The sequence below is a fragment of the Rhinoraja longicauda genome, chromosome 16 (assembly GCF_053455715.1).
Source record: "Rhinoraja longicauda isolate Sanriku21f chromosome 16, sRhiLon1.1, whole genome shotgun sequence".
Classification (NCBI taxonomy): Eukaryota; Metazoa; Chordata; class Chondrichthyes; order Rajiformes; family Arhynchobatidae; genus Rhinoraja; species Rhinoraja longicauda.
Genome location: NC_135968.1, coordinates 34,665,858 through 34,689,142, shown reverse-complemented (window position 1 = coordinate 34,689,142; position 23,285 = coordinate 34,665,858). Strand labels below are relative to the sequence as shown.

At 39.1% G+C, this 23,285-nt stretch overlaps 1 protein-coding gene across 1 annotated transcript; it reads left to right on the top strand.

Moving 5' to 3' along the window:
- The first annotated feature begins 350 nt into the window (after positions 1-350).
- Positions 351-23,270, top strand: LOC144601467 (putative pre-mRNA-splicing factor ATP-dependent RNA helicase DHX32). Its single transcript, XM_078413615.1, has 11 exons — positions 351-598; positions 5,106-5,299; positions 6,601-6,985; positions 13,659-13,901; positions 15,034-15,133; positions 17,106-17,264; positions 18,688-18,879; positions 20,229-20,378; positions 20,568-20,749; positions 21,080-21,261; positions 22,987-23,270. The coding sequence occupies exons 2-11, from the start codon at positions 5,187-5,189 to the stop codon at positions 23,177-23,179; spliced, it is 1,899 nt and encodes a 632-aa protein (XP_078269741.1). The 5' UTR covers positions 351-598; positions 5,106-5,186; the 3' UTR covers positions 23,180-23,270.
- Positions 23,271-23,285: the final 15 nt, after the last annotated feature.

Genomic DNA, 23,285 nt, shown 5'->3' with positions numbered 1-23,285 from the left:
CTCTCTCTCCCCCTCTCTCTCCCCCTCTCTCTCCCCCTCTCTCTCCCCCTCTCTCTCCCCCTCTCTCTCCCCCTCTCTCTCCCCCTCTCTCTCCCCCTCTCTCTCCCCCTCTCTCTCCCCCTCTCTCTCCCCCTCTCTCTCCCCCTCTCTCTCTCCCCCTCCCCCCTCTCTCTCCCCCCCTCCCCCCTCTCTCTCCCCCCCTCCCCCCCTCTCCCTTTCCCCCTCCCCCCCTCTCTCCTCCCCCCCTCCCCCCCTCTCTCCTCCCTCTCCCCTTGTGCCGGCTGGCGTTATAATGACCGCTCAGTGGCCCTACTGCTCCCCAGCCCAGTCCAGGCACAGTGTCAGTTCATTGCCCAGTCCCGACCAACGCTGCCTGCCGGAGTTTGGATCAGACAGCGGGGATGAAGTTCTGCCCTGCCACACCGAGCTGGAGACGAACCCCTTTGACAGACTGCCTTACTCTTCGCAGTATTACAAACTCTTGCAAGAAAGGAAACGTCTGCCAGTGTGGGAGGCGAAGGACGTCTTCGTGGCGAGTTTAGCAGCCTCTCACTTTGTCATCCTGTCTGGAGATGCTGGCATTGGCAAAAGCAGTCAGGTAGGCTGCTGTCTGTAGCCAAATGAGCTGTACTGTACGCTTATTTAACTATGGCACATTCCTTCTCTCCAGATATGCTTGCTGCCTGACCTGCTGAGTTACTCCAGCATTTTGTGAATAAATACCTTCGATTTGTACCAGCATCTGCAGATATTTTCCTACCATAACTATGGCAGAGTGTCAGTGTGTGGTGTCAGCGGGGACAAGGCTAGTGGTGGGGGCAGAAGCTGGCCTTAAGGCGTTATTGTAAATGCAATTTTAATCTGGAGTCCAGGGCTAAATTGACACTGGTACAAAACACAATTAAGTTGGACGTAACATTGGATTGCACCAGAAATTAAGATGCAATTCTTTCACACTGACTCAGTACCCTAATACATTTATAATTCCAAACGCATTTTGGAGATTATGGCTATTAACGGGCGAATGATTGTTGTGATATTGCTGCGACTACTTTGTGTATCCCAAGGACTACTTTGTGTGCCTGTGTATATAAGTGATTGGTGTGATTAGGTGGCCACTCTGGATCCAGGCGGCCTTGGAATAAACAGCCTGGAGTTAAGCTCCACCATGATAACATCTTAAACATGTGTACTCGTGGTCCTTCCAGAGTCACAACAAAGGTACAACAGGTACCGGACCACGAAGTACAACATGGTGGCAGCGGTGGGCAGCCATGATTAAATGGCGGAGTAGACTTGATGGGCCGAATGGCCTTATTTTGCTCCTAGAACTTATTATCCAACTGCTTGGTGCCCCACAGTTTTGAAAAAAGGCGCCAATGGTATCAAAGGTTTACCTGTTCAGTAACTGTAGGACCACTGAGGTACCCTCCACTGTGGAGGAATAGTTCCAAGCGAGCTGAGCTGGAGGAAGACTCCAACACAGAATAGCAGTTTCTGCTGCTCTGGCCTTATTTGAAAGACTGGCATTGTAGAGTAACTCTGACAGAAAGAAATGCAATGTAATTGTGTGTTTTGTTTATGCTGTTCCATCATCCAGATAATGTGTACAAGTATTTAACTTAATCGGTCATGCTTGAACAATTTCATTCTTTTAATGAAAATCTTATTCAGTTTTTAACAATATCTAACGTCCCTTCCCATTTATTTAAACAAAATGCTATAGCATTGGAAATATTTCACTTGGAACTTGCACATTATTTAGAATATAGAACAGTACAGCACAGGAACAGGCCCTTCGGCCCACACTATCTGTGCCGAACATCATGCCAAGACAAAATAATGTAATCTGTCTACACATGATCCACATCACTTTATTTTCTGCATTTCCAAGTGCCTATCCAAAACCTGCTTAAACACCTCTCTCTGCCTCCAAGACTATTTCTGGCGGCTCATTCCAGGCACCTTCATCCTTTGTGCTAAAACAATTTGCCCTCCTCCTTTAAACTTTGCCCCTCTCACCTTAAAGATATACCCTCTAGTCTTTGACATCTCCACCCCGGGAGAAAAGTTCTGACTGTCTACTGGATAATATTTAATAGCTGCTAACTCAAGGTTTGTAGGATCTATTTTCATACATAAGTGGAATTTCAGGTCAATTCAATGATGACTTCTGTGGGTTGCATAACTTGCTCTGTTGGAAGATCAAATGCTGTTCCTCGACCTTGTGTTCGGCTACATGGGAATGGTGTGCGGACGAATAGGCTGAATGAGAAATTGATAGGGAAATAAAATGTCAGGAAGTGAAAGCTCAGAGTCACCCTTGCAGACTGTGTAGAGGTGATCTGGGCTGCTATCACATCTTTCTGCAGTTTCTTGCCGTCTTGGGCAGAGCAGGGTGCTGACTCTTATCAGTAAACTTCAATACATTCAAAACTCCGCTGCCCGTCTACTCACCCACTCCCCGATCCGTGACCATATCACCCCCGTCCTTTACAAACTCCACTGGCTCCCCATCCCCCAGAGAATCCAGTACAAAATCCTCCTCATGACCTACAAAGCCCTCCATAACCTGGCCCCATCCTACCTGACTGACCTCCTCCACAGATACACTCCCACCTCCACCCTCCGCTCTGCTGCTGCCAACCTCCTGTCCCCCCCCCCCCATCCGGACCAAACTCAGATCCTGGGGGGACAGGGCTTTCTCCATCGCTGCTCCCACCCTCTGGAACTCACTACCCCAAACCGTCAGAGACTCCTCCTCACTCACCACATTCAAAACATCACTGAAGTCTCACCTGTTGAGCACTGCCTTCAACCACTGACCGTCACCTCACCTTCTGTCTCCTTTTTCTGTTTGTTTACTTATTTATCTATTTATTTTCTTCTCTATGTTCTAGTAATCCCTGTAAAGCGTCTTTGAGTGTTTGAAAAGCGCTATATAAATGTAATGCATTATTATTATTATTATTATGTCCAGAAGTTTGGAGATGAGTGGTTGGGATTATGGTGTGAAGGCAGAGGTATCGCCAATAAATAGAAGTCTGACATAGGTGTCCTTGTTATCCAAATGTTCCAGGAATGAGTGTAGGGACCAGGCAATGGTGTTTACTGTGCACCCAGCAATGTTGAAGTATGAAAGTCCTTTGAGAGAATAATAGGATGCTTAGCCTCTTCAGGCATCGTTAGTTTATTCAGGCGACCACCTACTCTCAGAAGTCCTTTATCCAGTATCGGATCAAGCCTGTATAAATGACTGCTTCTTTTAACATTCCTCCAGCATTTTGGGTCTACGGTGAACTTGTATGTAGTATTGATCTGTGAAGTTTAACAGTGTTTTTCTACTGTCAGAATCTACTTTGCATAATAACATTGTTGACTCTTTCGGGTTTACAGTATGCTTTCAAACTTTATTATAAATCTTTGAGAGATGCATCACAGTGAATGGCAGGGCTCTGGGGAGTTTTGTAAAGTGGAGGGATCTTGAGGTTCAGGTACATAGTTCTTTGAAAGTGGTGTCATAGGGAGGTCAAGAAGGCTTTCGGCACATTGGCCTTCATCAGTTAGAGTATTGAGTATAGAAGGTGGGATGTTATGTTACAGTTGTACAAGACATTGGGGAGGCCACATTTGGAGTATTGTGTTCAGTTTTGGTCATCGTGTTTCGGAAAGATGCTGTTAAGCTGGAACAGGTGCAGAGAAGATTTATGAAGATGTTGCCAGGGCTCGAGGGCCTGAGCTATAGGGAGAGGTTGAGCAGGCTAGGTCTTTATTCCTTGGAGCACAGGAGGATGACGGGTGATCTTGTAGAGGTGTATAGATCATGAGGGGAATAGATCAGGTGGATGCACGGAGTCTCTTGCCCAGGGTAGAGAAATCAACAATCAGAGAACATAGGTTTAAGGTGAGAAGGAGAAGATTTAATAGAAACCTGAGGGGCAACATTTTTCAGACAGAGTGGTGGGTATATGGAACGAGCTGCCCGAGGAGGTAGTTGAGGCAGGTGCTATCACAACATTTAAAAGACAGTTGGACAAGTACATGGATATGAAAGATTTAGAAAGATCTGGGCCAATTGCAGGCAGGTGGGACTAGTATAGCTGGGGCATCTTGGTTGGTGAGGGCAAGTTGGGCTGGAGGGCCTGTTTCCATGCTGTATGACTCTACGACACTATAACTCTAGAGGCTGCCAATTTATTGTGGAGGGAGAATTGAGAATGGAATAACCCCCCAAAAAATGAAGAGTTGAATAATATTACAAGAATAACAAACATTAATATACCTAATACAGAATAAATGATGATAATCATAGGCTGAATGGAACCACAGGAGATTCATTTGTATTTGAATTTAGCGGGAATATATAAAATTAGCGGGAATATATATATATATATATATAAATAAAAATATTTATAGAACAATGATGATGCTTACAATGTATTTCACAACCCTGACAAAATGACAGCAATATGGCACCAAACTGTTTCTTATAATTTGCTCTTAGTCATGACCTATTAGAAAAATGATTGGCGATAATGGAATTAGTGAAGACTTGTGTATATCCATTTTATGGTCAAACTTACATTCATGAATGTGCATACACATCCATCCTGTAAGAGGGCGCCAGAGCATGATGACTCCTTGCATGCTGATCCCAGAAAAGGATCTACTATCATCAGTCCGAAGAAAGGTCTCGACCCGAATCGTCACCCATTCCTTCTCTCCAGAGATGCTGCCTGTCCTGCTGAGTTGCTCAGCCTTTTGTGTCTACCTTCCACTACAATAGTCTGTCTCTTTTCACTCTGTTTTTTTCACTTTGCACCCCCTGTTATACTTGGTTATTGCTTAATTGTACTCATGTTTAGTATGACTTGATTGGACAGTACACAAACAAAGCTTTTCACTGTATCTCTGTACACATGGCAGTAATAAACCAATACCAATAAGTACATATTGACACGGCTTGTATACAAATCAATGTGCTTATTCATTAGTTTTTTCTCTGTTCTGAAACTAGTTAACCTCTATCAATGTCGAATCTTAGCTGACCAAGCATGCTCAAAGGCTGTGACGATCATGATTGTTTCCTTTGTTATCTTTTGCAGATTCCACAGTGGTGTGCAGAATATTGTCTCTCCTCCAAGTATCAGCATGGGTTTGTGGTGTGCACGCAGCCGGATAAGCAGATGGCTGTTTGCCTTGCTCTTCGTGTGGCAGATGAGATGGATGTCAACATCGGGCATGAAGTGGGCTACGTAATTCCATTTAAAAACTGTTGCATCAAAGAAACTATCCTGAGGTCTGTGTGCTTCTAAATAACTTCTGGTGACCCTTGTGGAAGCACCACTCAAATGGGAAACAATAGGGGCCCTGCAGCTGCATGCTCCCTTTTCAAGTAGCTGATGCCATATGTTGCTCCTTAGCGTATATATTATTCTTTACATGGATTACCAATAGAGTGCAATGATAATGACAGACAAAGAGAAAGGATTAGAATGAGGAAGATGAACAGGAGGGCAACATGATAAAGGAAAATCTGAGAGAAACAAAATTTGTACAAAGGATTGGATATAATTTAACATCGAATAATAAATTACTTTTTCGTAAAAACTTGAGCTGATTTCAGATAGTTTTATTTTAAAGCCTGAGGAAGAATACTTTTACGTGATACTTGTCCAAGTAACTTTTACTTCTGTCTGGTCTAACAAAGGCAATATGAAAACAGTATTGACATTCCATTTTACATACATCCAAGCAATAAATTAAATTTATAACTTTAGAATTCAAAGCAACATTTCGGGAAGGATTATTTTTTAAATGGCAACTCTAGCACTGTGCTGTACATGTAGTTAATACCCGTCACAATTTAATCTGACCTTTTATCTCTTATTTATATGTAACTTTGTGCATTTATTTTTATGATAATTAAACAGAAAAATTTATGGCACAGAAATTCAAGGTAAAAATATAGCTGCTTTCGTTTTCAATCACTCCACGCTACTTTTTGTTTGTCCTTTCTTTTACAGTTGAATAGGCTGAATTATTTCTTGTCTGACAGGGCAACTTACTTTCTATCATGCTATCAGGTCTCTGCTTTTAAATTGCTACTTGGGATGAACTGCAGAAGCTTAGTGAGCAAGGGTAGAATACCTTCACCTCTCTATTCCTGAGAAGGAGACTTTCTCCCAATCCATACGGCTCCAATATATTTTGGACTAAATGCAAAATAAGAGCAGTCCCCTCCTCTGCACTTCCTATCAAGAACACCAGCAGTTTTGAAAAAAACCTTCAGGTAAGCTTGTCAAATTGAGGTTCGCCACTAATTCTGTATTGTCTAATTTAATTTCACATATGATCAAAAGTCAATCCACCGAAAAGTTATGGAGCGGCAAGTTGTGTAGGAAAATAATTTTCCTACACTGAAAATATATTGTCTCTATTATTTTTTTGGAGTTCTGTCAGACTTGAAAGATGTACCTATAGATGAGGGAAGGGGTTCTGTTTAAGGGGCGGGGGGATCTGTGGCCTCCAACCCATTTATTTTCTTCTTTAAGCAAGTTCAAATAAAGCCATCCAAATAACATTCTCCTAATGTCCTAGGTATAGCACAGATGAAATGCTTCTGCAGGAGATGATGTCAGAACCTCTACTGGAACACTATGCAGTTATCATTGTAGATGAAACTCATAAAAGAACGGTATCTACAGATGTGCTACTGGGTCTTCTGAAAGACATTGTGAGACAGAGAGCAGACCTAAAGGTTGTAATAATAACCTCCCCTCACATGTCCAATATGCTGCACAAGTATTTCGGTGAAGTTCCTCTGATACAAGTGGAGAGTAAAGCGGACACTGAGGGTCCACTCGAGGTTGTTTACAGTTTCATGCCTCAAGAAAACGATTTCTTACCAGCACTTAGACTGTTGTTTAACATAAACAATGCCAGGGTGAAGGGCGACGTTGCAATTTTTCTATCCTGTAAAAAGGTAAGCACTTTTCTTGTTGTTCTCTACATTCCTTCTGAAAGCAAAAAGCAGAAATGTTGATGAATACACAACTGGCATGGCAGTGAAGAAACAATTATTAAAAACAACAATCAGAAATGAGTACAACTGGTGGCTAATGTCTTCATACCCATTACATACAGATTCATTTAAGACTTGACTAATGGTGAATTATTTGCCCTGGTTCTCCAAATGTAATGACATTGGCTTAAACGTAGCCACTGACTATGGAAAGACATATACAAGGTTTTTATGTCAGTATAGTTAATTTGGCTATACTGAGACACAACCTGCTGGTGCATTTTTTAAGCATCTCCCCACTTGCCCTGCTCCGGTTATGTTATTGGCATTTACTTGTAACTTATTTTGAAAGAAGGTACATCTCCAGAAAATGTTTTCACATTATTCACGTGTAATTTAAGATCGCTTGTTACACATTCAATTTTTACTGCCTTCATCTGTTTCATAAGTATCACTGGTGCTCCAATATCTTTCAGGTTGTCTTTCTTCCTGTGTGAGGCTTAGAAATGTTGCTAAAGCTTCTGACAAAGGAGCATCATAACTATGTTCAGTCTATAGAGATATGTCCTTTCAGCCTGGGTCATTGAAGGGTAAATTACTTTTTGTTTGTCTTTCATCTATATTACTAAATTGAGCATTAATCATAAAACATATGACCCTTAAACGTTATTCATTCTTGCAATGGAGACCATAAGTTAAACCCAGTATCATTTTGAGTAAATAAATTGGATCACTTCAAGAATTAAAATTTACTTTTGCTCTTGTTAAAATGGTGATTCTTCCTCGAGGCATTGTCTAGACATTTTATCTTTGGAATGTTAATTCAAGGTCGGATTTTATGTTTCATTTTAATAAAGGATAGACGAGGACGAGAAACTGTGGCGGGGAAAATAAATTGAGAATTGAGAATAAATTGAGAATATAGTGTAATATAGAATACTATTAGTGGACTTGTATATAGAAAATTATGATTTAAGAAACATATAATTACATACTAACATACTAACATAGAATATAATTAATAAAACTGTAATATTAAGGCATAGCTTAACTATAGATGATGTATATTTCATGATGTTAATTATTTGCTAATAAGAATAACGAGTTAAATATGATTGATAAGTATTAATAACATGCTAACATATTTTATGGATATAGTAGACTTAGTCTAGATTGTGCGTAAAGGGGGGGAGGAGACTCAGATACTTGGAAGACATCCAAGGGTCTGAATCTGGTTAACCCCTTGGAACCCGCTGTTGTCTGATACAAAAGTTTGAGACTTAATGGTAATAAATCTAGGTATATTGATAGATATGGATATATAAATAATATAATTACTGTTATATCTAAGTATATACTCAATGTTGGAAACCTCTTTGAAGATACATTCTAATCTAGCTATTGGAGTGCGTTTTATTTTATATATATATTTTTGAACTTTGTATCGCTCTCTCTTCCAATTAATAATAATTGGTAAAGGGGGCAGAGCGAAACATATAAAAACATCTACGGAAGTCAACAAGAATTTTTCTACCACCTGTTGGTGGTCTGTTTTTAATTATAATATCTTTATTTTTGGATATTATAATATCACTTTTTGTTTGTTAATTATCTTTCCACGACTTTACACTTTCTGGTCTTTTTCAAGGTTTATTCTGAAGGGGAGATGCCAACAAAACGTAACAGTTGGGGATGACCATCCTTCATCTGGAGTTATAAGGTTTTTGGTTGCACCATATGAAGTAAAGGTATTAACATGATTTATAATACAAGACGATAAACAAAAGAAAACTGGAGGAATCACATTTTGTAGTTGGAATATAAGGGGTGCTAATGAACCAATTAAAAGGGGTAAGATCTTTGCCCAATTAAAAGCCTTAAACAGTGACATTATTTTTTTACAAGAGACGCATCTGAAATATCAAACACAGATAAGACTGAAGGCAAATTGGATTGGGCAAACATACTACTCTTCATTTACTTCTAAATCTAGAGGCACGGCTATTATCATTCGTAAAGGTATACCATTTAAATTAAAGAATACAATAGCAGATAAAGAGGGGAGGTATGTCATAGTTACGGGAGAAATTTATTCTACTTCGCTTACTTTGATAAATATTTACGCTCCTAATTTTGACAACCCCCAATTCTTTAGTAAAAGTTTGGATATAATTTCAGAACTTAACCATCAAAATGTGATAATAGGGGGAGATTTGAATTGTGTTTTAGATCCATATTTGGATAAATCAGCAAAACAAAAAAGGACTAACATAAAATCTAAAACTAGTGAACTCCTAAATACATATATGAAAAATACTAATATAACAGATGTATGGAGGATCGCTAACCCAGTAGGTAGGGAATATTCATTTTATTCAACAGTACATAAAACATATTCACGTATAGATTATTTCTTAGTGGATACAAAACTAATTCCATATACATATAATTCTAAATATCATAATAGTATTATTTCTGATCATTCCCCGTTAACTTTTTCTTTAAAATTAGAAGGAATGCCTGATAAAAATTTGTTTTGGAGGTTTAACCCCCAAATTTTAAACAACACACAAGGTTGTACATATTTAAAAGAGCAGATGATATTCTTCTTTGAGACAAATGATACACCAGATATTTCACCCTCCTTATTATGGGAAACCTTTAAGGCATTTATTAGAGGAACTATAATCTCATATCAAGCTTTCCAAAATAAAAAGAATAATACTGAACAATCGCAGTTAGAACAAGAAATTAGACAACTAGATTTAGAAAATGCCAAAGAGCCAACTATAGATAAACATAATAAGATAACAATACTAAAATATAAATTAAATAAAATTTTATCGGCCAGAATAATAAGATTATTTCAAATTACAAAACAAGAAAATTTTGAATTTGGTGATAAACCACATAAACTCCTAGCACGCCAACTGAAAAAACGGGAAACAGAAAATACAATTACTAAAATTAAATCAGACAAAGGGGAATTACTAACATTACCTAAAGATATTAATAAAAGATTTGCTCAATTTTATCAAAACTTATACACATCGAAAACCTCTGCAAATAATACTCAAATTACAAATTTCTTAGACAATTGTAATCTTCCAAAATTAAATATGGTGGAACAAGAGGGATTAGGAGCTCAGATTACACTACAGGAAATAGAAGAAACAATAAGTTCGTTGAAAAATGGCAAAACGCCAGGACCAGATGGCTTTAGTAATGAATTCTATAAAAGATTCTACGAGATAATTTCTCCACGGTTGCAAGATTTATATATATACGCTTTTAAAGAAAATAAACTACCAGAAACACTAACTGAGTCAACTATTATACTTATACCAAAAAAGGATAAAGATCTAGAAGACCCAGGCTCATATAGAGCTATTGCACTCCTAAATACAGACCAAAAAATATTAGCAAAGACCCTAGCGAGAAGATTGAGTAAATATATTAGTAAATTAATAAATCCGGACCAAACAGGGTTTATACCAAAGAGATACTCATTTAACAATTTGAGACGGCTGTTTAATATAATGTACTCACATAATACTGAAGAAGAACTAGCAATTATTTCATTGGATGCAGAAAAAGCTTTCGATCAAGTAGAATGGCAATATTTATTTAAAGTATTGGAAAAATTTAACACGGGAGATAATTTTATCTCATGGGTAAAATTATTATATGATAAGCCGACGGCTAGAATACTGACTAATAATATATTATCCCCGAAATTCCAATTAGCAAGGGGCAATAGGCAGGGGTGCATGTTATCGCCCCTGCTATTTGCACTAGTGATAGAGCCTTTAGCTGAAAGTATAAGAAGTCATCCGAATATTTATGGATATAATACCAAACACTCAAATAATAAAATTTCATTATATGCAGACGACATATTATTATATATTACAAATTCGCAAATTAGCATACCAAATATACTAAATTTAATAGAGGAATTTGGTTCTTTTTCAGGATATAGAATAAACTGGAACAAAAGCGAAATTATGACGATAAAACCTCAAGAGTCGACACATTTGCTGAAATTTCCTTTTAGAATTACAACAGAAAAATTTAAGTATTTGGGCATCCAAATTACTAGGAACTATAAATCATTACTTAACGCAAATTATATGCCTTTATTAACTAAATTAAATGGGTTGATTAAATTTTGGAAAACACTGCCAATGTCTCTAATAGGCAGAATAAACGCGATAAAAATGATCTTCTTACCACAAATATTGTACCTATTTCAATCAATACCAATATACTTACCTAAAAAATTCTTTAAAAAATTGGATTCTGATATTATAAATTTTATATGGGATTATAAATCACACAGAATTTTTAAAAAAACACTTGTGTAAATCTAAAGAATCAGGGGGACTGACACTCCCTAACTTATTGTATTATTATTGGGCAGTGAATATTAAAAATATAATCTACTGGTTGGACAGTTCTGCCCAACAGGTAGATTGGATAAGAATGGAGAAAGAGGATTGTTCCCCTTACAATATAGGAGCGATCCTTCTTTCCCCGATAAAACTGAACAATATAATATATAAGAAGAATCCAATTATTCATAGTATAATACGAATTTGGAAACAAATAAAACTAACTTTAAAATTAAGAAAATTATCGTTTCTTTCTCCAATAGCTAATAATCCTTCATTCAAACCATCTATTATTGATACAACGTTTATCCATTGGGAAAGAATAGGAATCAAAACGATGGGAGATATGTATGAAATGGGAATTTTTTTACCATTCCAACAATTACAACTAAAATATAATTTGAAAAGTAATCAATATTTCAAATACCTTCAAATTCAAGATTATTTGAAAAAATATATACAAGGATATCAAACCTCAACCCCAGACTTATTGGAGGAAGGAATGAATAGAAAGGCAGAATCAAGCAATTTAATATCTTACTTATATAATATAATTCTAAATATAGAAACACCAACGACAGAGGCAATTAGAAGGGACTGGGAACAAGAGTTATTGATAAAAATTCCGAACGATAGATGGGATAAAAATTTATTATATGTAAATAAATGTTCAATGAATGTAAGACACAACCTAGTTCAATTTAAAATTTTACATAGATTATATTATTCGAAAACTAGACTGAATAAAATATTTTCAAATGTTTCCCCCATCTGCGACAAATGTCTAACTCAAAAAGCCACTATAGCACATTCCTTTGTCTATTGTACAAAACTGTATAAATTTTGGAATGAAATTTTTGGAATTTTTACAAAACTATTTAACACAAAATTGAACCCCAGTACAGAATTGATTATCTTTGGATCAATGGAAGAGGGAAGTAAACTAACTATATTCCAAGAAGCTTTTCTTAATTACGGTCTAATAACAGCAAAAAAACTAATACTCAAATTTTGGAAAAACGCACCTACGCCAACATTCAAAATGTGGATTTCAAGCATGTCTGAAACGTTACATTTTGAAGAAATGAGATTCCTCCTATTAGGCAAAGTAGACCAATTCTTAAAGATTTGGTCTCCTTTTATCAATTTTTTGCAAGCATATGGTGCAACATAACATAACCTTAGAAATTAAACGGTTTAGAACCGGGTGACGGATGGGCAAAAATACGAGATAGGTAGATCTCCCCTAATCTTTCTTTTCTTTACTGTCTTCTTTTCTTTCAATCTTTTAACTTTTCATCTCTATCCTTTATTTCTTTTGCTTTCTGTTTCTACTCGCTTGACTATCTATTCCGACACTCTTTATTTCTTATTTCTTTCTTCTCTCACTGTTCTTTTATTATTAAATCAAAAGTATGAAGTTGTACAAGAATGGAAATATGTATTTATGTATTAGGTACTCAAGTACCACACTATTGTACTTACTTCTAACAAAAATTTAAAAAATAAAAAAAAACAACAATCAGAAATGAGTACAACTGGTGGCTAATGTCTTCATACCCATTACATACAGATTCATTTAAGACTTGACTAATGGTGAATTATTTGCCCTGGTTCTCCAAATGTAATGACATTGGCTTAAACGTAGCCACTGACTATGGAAAGACATATACAAGGTTTTTATGTCAGTATAGTTAATTTGGCTATACTGAGACACAACCTGCTGGTGCATTTTTTAAGCATCTCCCCACTTGCCCTGCTCCGGTTATGTTATTGGCATTTACTTGTAACTTATTTTGAAAGAAGGTACATCTCCAGAAAATGTTTTCACATTATTCACGTGTAATTTAAGATCGCTTGTTACACATTCAATTTTTACTGCCTTCATCTGTTTCATAAGTATCACTGGTGCTCCAATATCTTTCAGGTTGTCTTTCTTCCTGTGTGAGGCTTAGAAATGTTGCTAAGGCTTCTGACAAAGGAGCATCATAACTATGTTCAGTCTATAGAGATATGTCCTTTCAGCCTGGGTCATTGAAGGGTAAATTACTTTTTGTTTGTCTTTCATCTATATTACTAAATTGAGCATTAATCATAAAACATATGACCCTTAAACGTTATTCATTCTTGCAATGGAGACCATAAGTTAAACCCAGTATCATTTTGAGTAAATAAATTGGATCACTTCAAGAATTAAAATTTACTTTTGCTATGTTATTGATATATTTATATACCTGCAGGAAATTGATGAGGCCTACAAGATTATTGATGAAGAAGTTTCTAAACAGCATCCGATGCTGAGAGAATTGCTGCCAATTCCTCTTTATCCAGAACAGACTTGGTCATTTAATAGACCAAGTAACAATTTGGAGAATGGCAAACGATTCAAAAGGAGGGTGATATTGACCACGGGTGCAGGAGAGTCTTTACTTTGCATAAGGAATGTGAAGTTTGTCATTGATGTAGGCATGGAGAGAAGGAAGGTGAGTTGACCACGCCTGTAGCAGGTTTTGTTTAAAAAATGTGTGGCGATATATTTCACAGGATATAAAGCTACTCAGCATTTACAAAGATTTTTAGACCAAAAAAGTTCATATTCTTTTGCATTTAAGAGGGCAACACAAAATGGAACCAATCTCAGATGTTCCCCTGGTATCCATTTCCCAGGTCCTACATCATATCTGCATGTTTTCTTCTTTATGGCATCGCTTCATCTTTTTAAACAAATCTAGTTTCTATTTTACAAATTTTGCATTTTACTTAATTTGCAAGTGTTTGATGCAGACTTTGCTAATTGTACTTCATTATCACTGTAAGTGATATAACAGGAGAAATAAATTGTTATTCAAATGGGCAACAATTCTAGGGTATTCTAATCTGAAACGTATGTTTTAGTCACAAGAAGCTGAGGCAACTCAGCGGGTCAGACAGTATCTCTGGGGAAAAGGAATAGGTGACATTTTGGGTCAAGACCCTTCTTCAGATTCATCTTCAGAGTTACTCCAGCTTTTTGTGTCTATCTTCGCACCAATTTAAGATTTTTTTTTCAATTAAAAAAACATGGGCATGTTTTCATGGTGTTAAAGTAATGAATTAAAGCATTTTTTACTTGCACTCCAGGACCTGAGGAAAGTGCTGATGGTGGAAGATAACACTTGAATTACCAAAGTTAATCAATTAGTTTCAAGTTAGTTTACTTTTAAATTAGCAATCAATTTACTTACAACCTATCTATCTCTAATCACGCTGGTAACTTCTAGAGGTGCATTGAAAGTTGACATTTTGATGTGTGTTGGGTTTAAGTAGTGGAATATGAATAGTGCCATGCAATTTTCAATCTGAATGTCTTTGCCTGGTTGAATTCAAACACCCATTCCCAAAGTCAAATAATTGACCTTGATTTGTTGGATGGTATAACGATTATTCAACTTGTAGAATTGTAAGCACTACTGGAGAATCCTCCACTTGTGCGACCAAAGCTATGTTTCGAGGCAGTCATTGCAGAGCTGCATATCCAAATGGCCAGAAAAAGATTGAACATTGCTGCGATATATCTGTTTTAAGGCAGGATTTATTTTTGCCTTCAAGTTGTTACTATCTTCTATCTAATCCTAGGTTTATAATCCAAGAATCCGAGCAGAGTCTTTCGTGATGCGACCCATCAGCAAAATTCAGGCTAAGATGCGCACAGAAATCACAGACACAGCTAGACTGGGTAAAGACTGATATTACTTGATATAAAATCTCCTTTAAACATTCAAAAATGTTTTGTATTGAAAATATATATTTTGAATTTGTTATGCTGAATCTGGTAGAGAGAGAGAGAGCTGTGCTCAACAATAGACAATAGGTGCAGGAGTAGGCCATTCAGCCCTTCGAGCCAGCACCGCCATTCAATGCGATCATGGCTGATCACTCTCAATCAGTACCCCGTTCCTGCCTTCTCCCCATAACCCCTCACTACGCTATCCTTAAGAGCTCTATCCAGCTCTCTCTTGAAAGCATCCAACGAACTGGCCTCCACTGCCTTCTCAGGCAGAGAATTCCACACCTTCACCACTCTCTGACTGAAAAAGTTCTTCCTCATCTCCGTTCTATCCACTTATGCAAAAGTGATTGATGTTGATCACTGAAGGCCTAAAACATTTCTTCTTTTTCCGCTCCCCTTCTCCACATTGGGATTGAGGATCATTTACTTCCACTCTGGTTTTGTGAGCTGCGAGGTGAATTTAGGAACTGCAGACTCTTCCACAGATGGGACATGAAGTGCCTAATGGGTTGGGTTGTTTGTGAGCCAGTGCAGTCCTTCCACTGCTTCTGCCAGGGTTCCGCTGTTTATGCCAGGGTGCTTCTCCTGCATGGCTTTGAAGTTTTCAATACCACCCCGGATGCTCCATCTCCAGTTCGGCTATGGACGAGAGATTCCTGGAAGTCAATGGAATTAATCAGTTTCTCGAAGGAGACTTTGAGCACATCCTTAAATCTTACCTGCTGTCCAGCTGGTAATCTATTCCAAGACAGACATCAGAATAGTCTCCATTTCTGGAGTCTGATTTCAGACACATGAGAAAGGCAGCCTTTTGAATGGGGAACAAATGCTATGACGTTGGCTGGGGGAGGACTTTGATGTTGAGCAATTTACGCTTCCACTGATATGGTGGATTTTATGAGTAGGCTTTTGTGGTGCCTTGGGATGCCTCCTGCAGGTAGTCAATATCTCAGGAGCACAGAGGTGTCACTGCTGTCCAGTATATCAGGTGGACTCTTGGTTTTTAAATACCTTTTTCCTTAATTGACTAGAGACTGTGTTGGTGCATTGAAAGTAATGGTGAATTTTATCTTTAACTAGACGACCCGTTGGGTCCAAACCTCTCTTGCATTTTATTGCCCACTCCAAAAGCACACAGCAAGATCCCAGGGTATATCCAAGGCTGTGGCGGCCGGGGAGTCTCCCCCGGGGCTGGGGGCAGGCGAGGAAAAGGGAGAGGAACCACTCACCCCGCCCCGGTCGGCCATCAAGATGAGATTTTAGTTGGGTCCCTGTTGTGGGGCCGGGGGCAGGCGAGGAAAGGGGAGTGGGAGCCACTTAACCCAGCCCCGGGCAGACATTGGAGCGGCCAGCAGCAAGAGAGCGGCCGCCGTGCCCGTCAACCCTCCCCCAACAGCGCAGGCGCGGCTGCCTGCTCCGGCAAGTGGGAACGCACTGCGCAGGCGTGGCTGCCGGGCCGTCAAAACTCCCCCGGGGCCGGGGGCGGACGAGGGGGGAGAGGAAGCCACTCACCCTGGCCCTAGGTGGCCATGGTGGCGGCCAGCAGAAGGAGAGTGGACGCAAGCCGCTGCCCCATGTTTGTCCTGCCGACAGCCATCTTGTTTAAGCTTCTCTCTGCCACCGTGCTGCACCATGGGAAAAAGGTCAGGCGCGGGGCACGCCGGGATGGGCGCAGGTCCTCCTGGCACTGCTGCGCTTGGGGGGGAGCGCATTTATTAAAGTTTATAAGCATAATTACATAAAAAATAACAAAACATTCTACAGCGCTTTCTTGAAGCCAAGACTTCAGACATTTTTCTTCCCGGGTGATTCTAATACTGTTATTATCAACATTGTTTTCATATAATTTACATATCCTGTCAAGTTATGCATTCACGGTTGCATAACATAATTAATCTGAATTAATTGATTTATTCAGGCAAATGTTTCCGTCTATATACTGAGGAGTTCCTGAAGAAAGAGATGCCTGACCTCTCACCAGCTCGTGTGCAAGAATCAAATCTTACTCGCATGGTTTTATTCCTAAAGAGAATGGATATAGCAGACATGGGCCAATGTGATTTCATTGAAAGACCAGGTAATGTACAACAAATGAGTGAAATTATACAGTTCTTAAAAGGCTATTAACCTCATCCCTTAACTGTAATGGAGGTGATACACAAAACAATGCAAAATTGCATGCAAGTAACCTGTTGTATCTAATATTTATTTTTATTTCACAGCTTCTGACTTTCACCATGGGCAAAATGGGTAGTGTATAGCCAAAATGGTGACACCTAAGCCTGGATAAACAATCCAGACTCAAATTCCAATGTGTTAGTTTTGGAATTTAGCCAGTGAATAATCTTGAATTAAAAAAGATCTTAGCAATTATTACCACAAAGCTACCAGATTGTTGAGAACATCATTTGGTTCACTGATTTCCCTTGAAAATCAACCACCCTTTTTTGATCTGGTCTATTTGTAACCCCAGTCTCACACCAATTTATTGGATTCTTAAATATCCTCAGAAATGCTTACTGGCACATTGTATTCCAGGGCAATTAAGGATAGGCATTAAATGCTGGCGTGTCCTAGAAAATGAAACAAAAAGCAAGAAATTACTAAAGGTTAAATGCAGTAGAAATACAAGCATTTAGAAATGCTCATTAGGATTTCAACTGCCAAATATGAAACATTACAAAAAATAATTTGGTAGTAACTGTGTAAAATGACTTATTTTATTTGAGTGTAAATGGGTCACTGGCACAACTCTAATCATGTATAAAAAGAAATATGTCATCCCAAAGTTTATTTCATGGGATGCTTTGCATCTTTGTTTTTTTTCAGCATGTCTTCTCCACCCTTCCCTTCCCTTCCCCTCCCCTCCCTTCCCCTCCCCTCCCTTCCCCTCCCCACCCTTCCCCTCCCCCTCCCCACCCTTCCCCTCCCCACCCTTCCTCTCCCCACCATTCCCTTCCCCTCCCCACCATTCCCTTCCCCTTCCCACCCTTCCCTTCCCCTCCCCTCCCTTCCCCACCATTCCCTTCCCCTCCCCACCATTCCCTTTCCCTTCCCACCCCTCCCCTCCCCTCCCCTCCCCACCCTTCCCCCAACAGCTCCCACCCTGAGAAACTGGATTCACCACTGCTGCATTTTGTTTCTAAAAATGTCTGTGCTAACTTAGATGCTATGGCCAACGTCTTTAGTCAATTATTATTCATGAATCCTTGCACCTGCTCGTCACTCACAGTGATAGCTAAGTTGGAGTCTTAAATTTCACAGCTTCATTTAATTTCCTGTAACTAATTATTTGCTTTGCTGGATTGTTGCAGCATGTAATTAACTATCAGAAGCTGATCTAACAGATTAGTATCTCAACTGAAGTCTTCTTTAATCATCTATTATCGAATCGCAGATAAAGATGGATGGGTACATTGATTATAGAATACTACCAAGTACAAATACCCAGGATTTTAAATTAACTGCATATTTGTTCACAAAATTGCCTTTTCTAACAGCTCCTGAAGCCTTGATGCAGGCACTGGAAGATCTTGATTACCTAGCAGCCCTGGATGATGATGGAAATCTGTCGGAGATTGGAATCATTATGTCAGAATTTCCACTGGACCCCCAAATGGCAAAAGCTCTCATTGCTTCCTGCGAATTTGACTGTGTGCATGAAATGTTAACAATAGCTGCCATGGTGATAGGTACTTTACCAACAATCCAGTCCTCTTTTAGTCACATTCATGCAGATTTATTGGAGCAAAGAAATTATGTCAATTTTAAGTACAATAAGTAGAGCAAAGGGGAAGATATAGAGTGTAGGACATAATTCTTAACTTTGTAGTGCAATAGTTCCATAGACAAAGTCCAATGTCCACAACAGGGTAGAGGTGGATCGGATAGAACCATAGGTTATGGAAGGATTGTTCTGAAGCCTGATAACAGAGAGAAAGAAGCTGTACCAGTCTGGTTGCACACTTTTTCAAGCTTCTATACTTTTTGTCCAGTGGGAGCAGGGAGAAGGAATTTACCTAATCTCGCTCGCTCGCACAGATGATGTGGGAGAAGGCAGGAGAATGGGGTTAGAAGGGAGGGATTGATCAGCCATGATCGAATGACGGAATAGACTTGATGGGCCAAATGGCCTAATTCTACTCGTATCACTTATGACCGGGGGTGGGACAAGTCGTTGATTATTTTGGCTGCTTGGCCTCTTTTTCGAGGTACTTCCAAATGAGAAATTATGTATCAGAACTGAACAAATAAGAAAATAAACATGTCTAAAGTTGGTGAATGGGAAAAGGGTGGAGAAAACAAAGAATGTCTCTGAAAGGATACAGACCAAAGATATTAAAAGGAACCATTTTAAAAATCAGTTAGGGAGTCAAAAGAGAAACAAATTTGTAAGGAAAAGTGCAGCCATGTGTGTGGAGAATGAAGGAGACTAAAGGGAAAGGGTAAAATACCTGAAATATTGAGTTTGTCAGACAGAAAACAAATGATGTGCTGTTCTTCAAGTTCATATTGGGAATCATTTGAGCAATTTAGGAGGACAAGAGGTCATAACAGTTCCAGCATTTTTTGTTTTATGTTATGTTGGAATAGCAGTATCCCATAGCAAGGAAAATATCTTAGGTTTCACATTAAGTATAAATCTTTTGCAAAATATTTGTATCGATAAATCTTATAATATAAATGCTATATTATTATAGTATTCATATATTTATATTGATATTATTTAAGCAATATTATTTTCATGCTCGTGTGGCATTTTCAAATGGTGTGCAAAATATTAAGTGTGTAGAAAATCAAATTTCAAACTGGAAATAACATTTTCCAGGGACATATTAAAATATTTAATGTTGTTGGCTCAGAATTTGTGATCAACTCCGAAGGAATGGCACTCATATCTGACCTCTAAGAATGCTTTATACAAAGTTCCAGCAATTTATGTAGTACAAACATCTCCAGCTGCAGCTGTGCATTTTAAACAACACATTAGGAAATTGCACCAAAGGTAAAATGCCTCTTTTGTATTTTCTCTTTCATTAAGCTCCTTATTGTTTCTTGGATGCACCACCTGAATCAGACGAGGTTGAGCACACGTGTCGAAGGAAATTCTTCCATCCAGAGGGCGATCACTTTACTCTTATAAATGTTTACACTGCATTTAAGCAGTGCAAGATGATCTCGTCAGCTGAATGTAAGTCGGCGAAAAAAACTAGGAAGGTGGGGAGAATTTTAAAAAAATGCCTAACAATAATTCTTAAACATGGTTTACTGAACCTCACTTTAAAAAAGTTTAATATAATTTTGACAAAGTTAATTCAACTCCCTTGTATTTGTTTATAAAAATCCGATGATTTTTGTTTCACTTTAACAATCTCTGAAGATGAAAAGTGGTGTCATGACAATTTTTTAAGTTGTTCTGCTCTGAGAATAGCAGAGGCCATCCGAGCCAATCTGCTGGACATTATGCAGCGCATTGAACTTCCCATTTCAGAACCTGCTTTCGGCACGCAGAAGAATTCATTGAACGTGAAAAGGGCTTTGTTATCTGGCTATTTCATGCAGGTGAGGACTTTGAGGGCATTTTCACATTGGTCTCAAATGCGTTTATTACTAATAATAAAATTCTTAAATACATGTTTATCTCAACAGTGTCATAAACAATACTCTTATGTGGTACCTCAATTTTTGAGGTACAGCTACTTAATAGCCACAATGTTAGAAGAAAAGGAAATTCCTGATACATGGAGCAATGTTCAAGCCCATCAGCAGTTTAAGATGCAAAGTGTGTTGAATCTTTTGAACAGAAACCAAAATTGTAAACTGGGTTTTGATAAAGTGAAATAATTCAATTCAGAATTATAGAAACTGATCAATGCAATCCTTCTATCCTAGACTGCTCGAGATGTTGATGGATTGGGGAACTATGTCATGCTAACACACAAACATGTGACACAGTTGCACCCTTTTTCAAGTTACTGTTCCACAAGGCTAAAACCAGAATGGGTTTTGTTTCATGAATTCGCAATATCAGAGAACAACTGCATTAGGATTGTCTCGGAGGTGTCACCTGAAATGTAAGTGTAAAATTCTGCTGTACCATTAAAATCCATTTTATATGTACACAGTTTAAATGTTTACTTCTCATCTGCAGTGTCCTCAGTTTCTTAGTCATTTAATTGTTGAGGTTCAACTGTCTGAGTGAATAAGCTCTGGAAACATGTGTGCCCTTAACCTCAAGATGAACTAGTTCTCTATCTATTATACTAAAACTCAGATCTTGTGAATATATGTGATGTATGTTTCAGGTTTCATGTTTGTATATATCTGTGATTTCGGCAAAACGGTGAACCGTAGCGCCACAATTTTTGCACCGCCTAATCACACCGCTGGACGCTGCTGGAAAATGATGTTTTTATTTGATTCGGTCGTGTATTTTTTAAGTTACAGAAGTTTTAGTAAAAAAAAAAAAGTTTTGGCCTTCAGCGTGTGACGTCAAAATGCCCATGTGAGAAGAGCTCGCCCAACCCCCCTCCTACTGATTTATTGAAGGCTTTCAGCGTGGTGCGTCTGTGCGTATGGGCTCCACTCTCCTCTCTCCCCTTGCTTCTCTCCTCTCTCCCACACCCGGGAGACCCTCTCCCCGCCAATCTTCAACGTCTCCCTGGGACCACTGATGCTGTTGCCGCCGACCTGTATCTCTACTCCAGCCCCCCATGGGCCTCCACCACCGACTTTGCTGACCCTCTCCACCACCCACCAGCGGGCCGGAGCCTCTCCTGAGTTCCAGGCTCAGCACTAGTCCCACAGCCTCCAGGATGCAATCTCACATGAGAACTGCTGGTCCTACTGCTCCCCCCTCCTACAGGGAACCTCAGTAGTAATGGGTCTTCCCTTACCCCTTTTAACCAGTTACCCAACCACACCTATATAATAGTCCTCACACCACCGTCCTCTCTGAACACCCACCATCCCCACACCAGACCTTACCTCCAGCCACTCCCATGCCCTCCTCTGACCCCAACCCTTGTTGTGTCTTTACCATCCCCCCTGATCTCCCCCTTTCCGATAAGGAACGGTCTGTCCTTAACCAAGGCCTCACCTTCGTTCCCTTCCCATCTCAACGAGCGCCAGGTACACACCGACGCAGAACTTTCCTTGTCTCCTCCGCGCCTTTTTCTTTGGGAAGGAGTCCTCACCACCCAGTGATGACCCCTGCTCCACCGATCCTCTTGGACTCCCCAGAACAGCCTTCTACCCTTTCTAGACCTCTTTATTTCTAATTACCAGTGTGACATCTACCGTCTCAACTTTTCCACTCACCATACCCACTCTAACCTCACGCGAAGAAGGGTCTCGACCCGAAACGTCACCCATTCCTTCTCTCCAGAGATGCTGCCTGAACTGCTGAGTTATTCCAGCATTTTGTGTCAATCACCAGTACAGGTAAAATGTTTCCAACATTAGTGCAACACTAATATAGAAATCTAAATTAAAGATTTTATTTCAGAAACAAATGCCAGTACCATTGATCAAGTTCAAGTTTATACCAATGAAGCCTACATTACCCGTAGTCTAAGATTGAGATGCAAGAAGGAGAAAGTGGCGGCCTCATTTGGTTTAACCATGATCCCTTCAGATGGTACAAAGTCACCACCAGTGACTTAATTATTCCGAGTGCCATCAGACAATTTAAGTTTCATAAATTAAGCATTGCTGCAAAGTAACCCTGCCACACAGCCACATCAAGATATGATTGTGAAATCAGCTTTTCTAATTTAAACGTATCTCTCTCTCTCCAGGTTTGTACAGCTTACTCCTCCATACTACTTCAGTAACCTGCTCCACAGTGAGAGTAAAGAACTACTACAGGAAATTATTGATCAGTTAAAACTGTCAACAGATGGAGAACGACACCATGGGATAAACAAAGAGAATGATACAACAGAGAAAAGCCTTAGCCATCCAAATGAAGACAAATGTACCATTCAATAATGGGCTAACTTGCACAATTACTGGATTGGAGAAGATCAAAAGCTTACCGCACACAATGTGATTACAGCCATACACAACCTCACCATGATTTGAATGACTTTAAAAT

Bases quoted from the DNA above. Each gene is read 5' to 3' on its own strand.
- LOC144601467 (XM_078413615.1), top strand. From the start codon at position 5,187: ATGGCTGTTTGCCTTGCTCTTCGTGTGGCAGATGAGATGGATGTCAAC. The intron at 15,134-17,105 runs GTAAAGACTGAT...TGATTTATTCAG, and splicing joins CACAGACACAGCTAGACTGG to GCAAATGTTTCCGTCTATAT. The intron at 20,750-21,079 runs GTGAGGACTTTG...CTTCTATCCTAG, and splicing joins TATCTGGCTATTTCATGCAG to ACTGCTCGAGATGTTGATGG.